The sequence below is a fragment of the Psittacula echo genome (genome assembly GCF_963264785.1).
Source record: "Psittacula echo genome assembly, chromosome: 20".
In the NCBI taxonomy this organism is placed as follows: domain Eukaryota; kingdom Metazoa; phylum Chordata; class Aves; order Psittaciformes; family Psittacidae; genus Psittacula; species Psittacula echo.
The window spans coordinates 3,990,818-3,999,394 of NC_137756.1; the positions used below are offsets into that span (position 1 = coordinate 3,990,818).

Here is an 8,577-nt window from a genome sequence, read left to right on the forward strand (position 1 = left end):
GCAATGCTTAAAAACCTCCCACATTCCTTTGATCTGTGTGAAATGTGTCTATTACTGTTATAAATGTAACACAGGCGTTAGTTTTATTGGGGATTGTCTCAGTGTGTACTCAGTGAATAAGCTGATTCCTGAATGCAGCATGACTATTCCAATATGATAAAATGATGCAAGGGATTGATCATAAGTGACTATTTTGTTGTAAGTTCACACTTTGTATGGATTTAAATAAGCATCCCTTAATAGGAATTAAGGCTTTTGTAGTTGCCTCGTCCATTCTTACTAGCTTCAGAGAGAGAGAATTAGATGAGATGCACGAGGCCTTTTCTGGAAGGATAAATGTTTGGTTTTGCTGTAAGGGTCATACATATTAGTGTTGTTGGGCTTTGTAAGGTCTGTGTTATAGATTGGTGTAGCATGGAGTGACCTGCCCTGGTACTTCTAGCTTTGAAGAACCATAGATAATGCTCTAAGAGCATTACTCTGCGAGCTGAGCCCATGTTCTATGCCAGCAGAATGCTTCTCACTCTGATCCTCTAGTGTGAGATGTCACTGTCTATGGCAGGGGCTTGAAACTGGATGATCTTAATGTCCTTTCCAGCCCAAACCATTCTGTGATTCTATGAGTCTACGATCCTGCTACCCTGAACATCCATTAGTTTCTTCGTGCTGGCTGTGAGTCCAGGTGTAGTCTTATTTTCATGTCTAAACAGTTGTAAACAGCTGCTATTGGCCCAGCCAGAAATTCAGGTCATGTTTAGGTGTCAGTTGTTTCCTTTCATCTTTTTTATGAGGAAAGCCCTTGTTTTACTAAGGAGCACTCCCTACTTATAAGAATAATTTTTGTCTAAATCTGTAATGCTTTTCAGTGGTGGACGTGCTGGAATCAGTTGTTAGTGATACATAATTGTGTTCATAAATGTGCCCAATAACTGGTAAATCACATGCATTTCCTTTCTTCCCTTGGCGCTGTAGGGATTCGTGCCCCAATCCTTCTTTTTAACCACATAGAGACTAAAGGGTACTTTGAGCTTTTTCCTGCTCTTTGTCCTCCGTTTTATTTAAGTGTAGTATTAGTGCTCCTCTGCTTCGTTTGGTCTTTGTGAACTGTACTTTTTGTTGGTCGTTCTCATCCTTTAGCTTCATCTTCAGGAAAACAATAAGAATATGAACCTGCAACCATTAAGTCCTGTTTGCTGCCCTCCTGTGTCAGATGTCTTTTGTGGCTGGCTGATAACCCTTACACCTCTGTTGAGATGTGCTACACTGGAAAACAGAGAAAGAAAAAGGTTTAGGAATGGGTTTCTTTGAAGCAGGTTGGTGTCCGCTCCTCATCCTGTGTCTCTTGAAGCTTTCATCGTCCTTTTGTAACAGCATCTGACAGGGCTGTCCAGGATTCCTGGTACCAACCTCTGCAAATATTGTTTTGTGAACTATTCCAGCAGGAATCTGGGCTCCCGGTTATTCTTTGCTTCTGAGAACTTTTTGATTAGCAACTACCATGTGTTCACACAGCCCCTGGCCTCCTGTGTTAGCATCTGCTGCTCTGAGGACATGGTCACAGCTGAGACCAAGGTTGAACACTGAAACCTGTCATCTCTGTTACCATGGGTGCTTACAGGAGTCGAGTCTAGCCCACCAGCTCCCACAGCACTGTAGAGAATTACATGCCTTGTCTTCTTCCTTGTAGGATTGTATTCCTTATTTAAGGAGGGCAGGGATACTCACAGGCATCTGAAAGGAAATGCAGTGCCAGAGGATTACTTGCTGCTCCGAACTTTCCTGCTTCCATTCCCTGTCAGAATAGGAGCTTTTATTCCAACCACCAGAACTGCCCTTGTTGGTTGATTCTCAGTCCCTGGACTGGAAGGGTAGGAGAGGGCCCCTTCTCTACAGTTGTAATAACACTGATTCACTCTGTTTCTGAAATGACCGGAGTCAGAGGTCTCCTTATCATGGAAATTCTTCAAGGTGAGGCCCCAACAGTACAAGTGATTGCTGTTCCTTTCAGGACTAACCAGGACAGCTAAATCTGCATTTCCTTTTAGGAAATGATGGTGCAACCTTCTGGACATTTTATGTCGACCTTTATTTGCTTGGGCATCACTGTATCATCACTGGGTTGTTGTAGATTGTAGGCAGGATCCACCTGTAGAATTATCAGGACAAGGATTAGGTTCTTAGACTCCCCTTGCTGCCGTCACTCCTAGGTGTTACAGTGGCATCCAGAGTCAGGCTAGATTCAGGGATTGAGACCATAAGTAGTTGAGTCATCAGGCAAGAACATTTACTCCTCCTCAGTGTTCCAGCTCTGCCTCTTTCTTTATCAAGCGCTTACATTTTTATCATTACCAGCACAAGTTCTAGCAGATGGGCTTTTCTATGATGCTCCATCCAGAGATCTTAATGGCAGCTAACGCTATGATCCAGCCACTTGGACATCACTACAGGTCACTCAGGGCATGGCCAACAGTGTTGAGGACCAAGTCACCTGCTCTTTTAATAGAAGAGCATCATGAGCCCACAGTCGTTGAGTCTTGCAAAGAAAGAGCATATGGAGATCGTTCCATTGGTAGGATCACCCAGCTGAGTCCAAGGCTGGAGCTGCTTCTCAGCTTACTCAAGAAGACAACAACAAGTCCTTTTCATCATGCAGCAGCAGAAGCCCTGCAGCCTTCCATCGCACTCTATCATGTGTGATGCCAGACACTGATGTAAGGCCTTTCCTGATAGTAGCTCCTGTCAGCACTGCTCCTACACTTAGCATCAGAAGTTCACCTCTTCCGTCATTGCTTCCGTGCCCTTGTGTCAACTTTATGCATCTACCAGGACAATGGGACAAGTACCATAGAGACTGGCTTTGTATCTTATGCAGTTGTGGGTCCGTGGTGCCATGGTCTGGAGCTATCCTCCACCACATTAGTGCTTCACAGACCGCACTCAAGTGTTAGCTGTGGCAGGAGGTGACTCATGAGCTGTGGAAGCTCTGGAACCAGCTCTTACAAATATGGAGAGGTTGGTTTTCACACGAGCGCTTCCTGCTTCAGAAGAAAGGAGAAGTTTGGTGATTCAGGAAGGTTCTGAGGAAATGCTTCTCTTAGCAGTTTGCATTGAGCACGATGACCTAAGCTGCAACCGGATGTTCAGAAGAGGGGCTGACTTAATTGCCCCCCTGGTATTTCCATGCCCCACTTATGTCCAAGGGCTGCCGAGTCTTTATGCCATCAGGATTGTCACCACTATCAAGATCCCCGATCTGGGATTACGTTAGTCCAAGATGTTGGACGCAGATGGATCTTTACTGACAAACCAGATGTCCCCATTTCCTTAACTGGAATACTGCATGTTAACAGGCCATGCAACAGAACACATCTTTCCATTTCTACAGGCTGCTCAGTAATGTTTTAGAGAGTAGAAGTCCTATGATGAATGCCCAGACGTGACATTTAGCTCTCATTCAGTCTGTAGAGATTATTGGATCGAGTCCTGGACTCTATGGCAACAGGAACCCAAGAACCAGAGCAGAGATGGTTGCCATCTGAAATAACACATTTGATAGAGAGATGGAGCAGTTTATAAGATATATCAGTGTTTTCTTATAAATGATAACCTTTTTATATGGCTGCTTTTCAAGGGTGATAATCAACATGTAAGACAGATAACAAAATATCCCTTTTATTCATAATTCTGGTCCTGTGCTTTTCTTTATTTGGCCTGGTTAGTATTTATTCAGTTTACAGTACTGAATCCATCGTATCTGTAGCACCAAACAAGAGAAGACAGAGATCCTGATGGTTTCCTTCCAAGCAGGAAAGCTCACACATTAACTCACGGATCGTCAGTGTGCTGAAGTCCTGCTGAGATGCCTTGGCTACATCGCTAGCAGCTGGTGACAGAAGGTTTGGCAACAGCAAAGAGATCTTCCATCACTTCTTCATTGAGTAGTGAAAAGAGAATAATTACGGCATTAGTTTGTCATACTTTATCAGAAGGATTACTTAATTCCAAGTACTTAGAAATCTGACCCATCAAGTACTGTTAGCATTCATCAGATATCCTTCCTTAAACAGTTTGAAGGAAATGGCAATGTCTGAGCTTAGAGTATGAAGTGATGCAAACCCCAGTGAATAAAAGCTGCAGCCACAAAGCAAGAAACAAGGGTAAGCAGAGTTTGAGGAAGCACTGTGCAGATTCTTAAGAGGGAGTTATCAAAGATCATTTAACCCTAAATGTACAGCTGGAAGGGAAGCAGAGCAAAATTCAAGAAGTCTGCAGTTCAAGAAGTTTGGAATAAAGCAAATTCAGAAATGGAACAGGTCCTCAAAGCAAGGATAAGGGGCTGGGCTCTGCTCCCAAGGAACAAGGGATGGGACAAGAGGAAACGGCCTCAAGCTGCACCAGGGCAGGTTTAGATGGAGCTGAGGAACAATTCCTGCCCCAGAGGGTGCTCAGGCATTGGAAGAGGCTGCCCAGGGCAGGGCTGCAGGCACCGTCCCTGCAAGGGCTCACACACCGTGGAGACGAGGCCTCAGTGCCATGGGTCAGTGGTGGCCTTGGCAGTGCTGGGGAATGGTTGGGCTGGATGAGCTTAAAGGGCTTTTCCAGCCTGGTTGATTCTGTGATTCTCTAATGTTCTGGCCTTATATTTGAATCAAAGTTTGGTAGATGTGCCTGCCTCAGTGTCAGGTTTCCTTTGTACAGCTCCTAAAGGACGGAAGAGACATAAGCTTTTCTACCAGGATAGAGCAACAGATAAATTCCATCTGTCGAGTCTCTGTTTTCTGCAGTCACCAAAAAATGTCAAGGAACAATTTGTTGCCATTTGTGTGAGGTTGTTAAGCAACATGAAACTCAAATATTGTGCCCATTCACTTAGTATTGGAGCAACTTAATTTGAGAGTAACTTTTGTGTGATTCACAGGCTTATATCAACTATTGCTTAGTCTTCCAGGGCACATCTCTTTCAGAGCTGCACGTCTTGGTTGGCTTGATAGTGCAGAAATGTGCCTAGGAAAGGTCACAGCAGGCATGGAGCTGGGTGGTTTTGTGGCATCGTTTTAGATTATCAGGGAGACAGGATTATGATATTGCTGCTGCTGCCTTCTGTTGCAAAAAGGGGTTTAATGTGAATTTATAAAAGTGTGATTGAAGAAAGTTCAATGGCAAGGTTCACTCGATTACTTGCTACACAGAGGAAGCATGCAAAGGAAAACTGACTTAGAACTGATTTAGAAGGGTTTACACAAAGACTGAAGACACAAAAGACTTAAGGGAGGTTATCGTGGCTTAAGCCCAGCTGGCAACCAAGCAGCAGGCAGCCACTCAATCACCCCTTGCCCCCCACAGGGGGATGGGGGCAGGAGAACCTGAAAAGGTGTAAAAAAACTGTGGGTTGAGAGAAAAACGGTTTAATAATTGAAATAATAGTTGTTATTGATGATGATGATAATAATAGGGGAGGAGGAAAGGAGGGGGAAGCAATAAACCCCACCACTCCAAGGAAGAAACCAAATGCTGCACAGTGCAATTGCTCACCAGCCGCTGATCGATGCCCAACTCATCCCCCAGTGGCTCCCCACTCACTCCCCCCAGTTTATGTACTGGGCACGATGCACTGTGGTATGGAATACTCCTTTGGCCAGGTCAGGTCAGGTGTCCTGCCTCTGCTTCCTCCTGGCTTCTTATGCCCCTCCTCACTGGCAGAGCATGAGACTGAAAAGCCCTTGATTTAGAGCAACAAGTGGAGACCCTCCCATTGAGTCATGAGGTTCAGTGACACCCCCCTTGCTTTCTAACCTCCTCATAGAGCTTAGGTGGGGCTTGGTTCACTCTTTGTCGCCGACTTGGATGACCGTTTATGTCTAAAAGAACTGATCACATGGATTTCATTTAACGTTAATTCCGCATGTTATCAGTCGCGTACTGAGGATCTGTTGCGGATCATCTCTGCCTTGGGTAAGGAGGGGTCTGCCAGTCTCAGGTGAGGAATCTCAAACCCTGAGAGGCATCCCAGCTCAAGGGTGGAACTCCCTGGCATGCAGTCCAGCTGCAGTGCAGAGAGAACTTGAGTCTGTCATTAGCAAGATCTGTCATTAGCAGATGACAGCTCTCTCTGCTTTGAAGAGCAATCTGAAGAGGCCTCTCAGCTCCAGGGGAGATCACAGCCCTGCTGCAGCCTTGCTGCCTAGCAGGGAGAGCTCAAAGAAGGCTGCCTTTTTTATGGAATAAAGTGGTTGGCTTGTAATCAAATTGCACACAGTGGGAAAGGTATGCTTGAGACTCCTTGTACCCACCGCTTCCTTTGGTCCTTGGTAAATGAGTCTTGGAAAAGCCATGTGCTATGCATGCGTTACTGGCATGATCAGCGCTCCAAGCTCATTGATGCTTTCTGGGTCACTCTGCCCTTGGTGGGTTTCTTGGAGGAGTTCTTGCCCTGGCTACAGTTCAGGCTTTCACCTCCTTTGGAGCCTGTACCAAACTACTGCTGATTTGGTTTAGGTGGTTGAGTGCATCTCCTGCTTTGGAGAGGCTTTTACAGGTATCAGCAGTAGTTGCAATTTTGGCTCAGCATCTTCTGACGAGTTACGCATCTTCTTGAATCAGGAATCCGTTTGAAGCATGCTTGTGTTAGCAAGGTGATGGTGGTAATGGAACACTCTGTGGTAGTTACAGTGGACAATATGGTGGAATTCATATGGGAATTCATACCATGGTTCAATGGTGGTATTAAGGAGCGGTGGGAAGGGTCAGGAAGATGGAGGGACTGAGGAGCCCTCAGCCCTGGCACCTTGTCCCTGAGTGACAGGTTTCCAGGGCTGTGTGGTCAAGCCGTGGCTCTGGAGAAGCAGCAATTGGTCCTTTCTGATGTATTTTATACTGTAAAGGACAGGTGACATTTACCATCTATCAAGGGATGAGCACAGAAGAGGTGGCACTGACAACAACCTGTGGCACAGTGCAGACATTGCCATCTCGCTCTGGACCAGCCACTGTGTCTACCCAGGCCGGGGCAGTCCCGTGTTGGGGATGGAAGGGCCAGAGCCCACTGTGGTGTGGACACATTCATGTGCTGGGAGGGACTTCTCCAAGGGCCGTGGTTGGAGAAGAGCAAGGCTGTGGTCAGGGGCAGTGAAGCACTGCAGAGGTCTGTGCTGCGGTGCATCATCTGCTGCTTCCCAGAGCAAGACTTGCTGTGCTTCACATCCCTCACTTGAAGCAACATTGTTCTAAAATTCATCTCACCCTATAAAAGACTTCCATAGAATCACAGAATCCTAGGATGGTTTGGGCTGGAAGGGACCTTAAAGCTCATCCAGCTCCAACCCCTGCCACGGGCAGGGACACCTTCCACTGGAGCAGCTTGCTCCAAGCCCCTGTGTCCAACCTGGCCTTGAACACTGCCAGGGATGGGGCAGCCACAGCTTCTCTGGGCACCCTGTGCCAGCGCCTCAGCACCCTCACAGGGAAGAGCTTCTGCCTAAGAGCTCATCTCAGTCTCCCCTGTTCTGGCAGGTTCAAGCCATTCCCCTTGGCCTGTCCCTACAGGCCCTTGTCCAAAGCCCCTCTCCAGGTTTCCTGCAGCCCCTTTAGGCACTGGAGCTGCTCTCAGGTCTCCCCTTCAGGAGCCGTCTCTTGTCCAGGCTGCCCCAGCCCAGCTCTCTCAGCCTGGCTCCAGAGCAGAGCTGCTCCAGCCCTCGCAGCATCCCCATGGCCTCCTCTGGCCTCGCTCCAGCAGCTCCACGTCCCTCTTGTGCTGCTGCCCCAGAGCTGGATCAGGGCTGCAGGGGGGGTCTCCCCAGAGCACAGCAGAGGGGCAGGATCCCCTCCCTGAGCTGCTGCTCACGCTCTGGGGGTGCAGCCCAGCACAGGGGGGGGTTCTGGGCTCAAGCGCTCACTGAAGCCGGGTCATGGGGAGCTTCTCATTGACCACCACCCCGCAGTCCCTCTCCTTGCCCTGTGTTTTTGGATCCCCTCCATGCCCATGAGCACCAAGTTCTCGGGGGCAGCGCTGAGCTGAAGCTTCTGGGGCTTTTGTCTCTCAGGTTGGACTTCAATGGGTTCTACACGGAGCGCCTGGAGCACATGTCTGCCGAGCGCAGCCAGAAGGCAGCTCCCCTGCTTGCCCGCCCGGCCGTGCCTGCCCAGTGAAGCCCTGCTGCTGCTCCCGCTGCCCTTCCACCCCTTCTGCACCAGCAGAGACCCGGACACTCACTCACCTCAAGCTGGGAGCGCCCAACCCTCTGCATTCAGAACGTGAGCTGAAGACAAACCGTAAGGGTTGTCCATGATGGGACAATATACAGGCTCCTGGGATGCTTGTAATGGGCTTTCTCATCCAAGAGGCTTTATCAGGTCCTTTTTTTTACTGCGTTGTGTGTTTGTGTGTTGTAAAATAAATAAATAAAGGGAATAAGGGCGGTTATTTTGTCTGTTAGCACAACCAGGGTGCGAATTAGGCTTTCATCTGGCAAGATGCTGATTTGCTCACAGAGATCTGGCTCAGCTGCCATGCAGCATTATTTTGGGAGGAGAGCCTAACTGGGGCATTGCTGGAATGGTGCTGATCAGCTGCTCTAACTG

General features: G+C 47.9%; 1 protein-coding gene across 1 annotated transcript in view; it reads left to right on the forward strand.

Moving 5' to 3' along the window:
• TUBGCP2 (tubulin gamma complex component 2) overlaps positions 1-8,343 on the forward strand; it is a 33,846-nt gene extending 25,503 nt beyond the window's left edge. Inside the window, exon 18 of the mRNA XM_080631991.1 lies at positions 8,040-8,343. Within this exon, the coding sequence (XP_080488117.1) occupies positions 8,040-8,145 (106 nt within the window). The 3' untranslated portion in view covers positions 8,146-8,343. The remainder of the gene's footprint in view (positions 1-8,039) is intronic.
• The last annotated feature ends 234 nt before the right edge of the window (positions 8,344-8,577 follow it).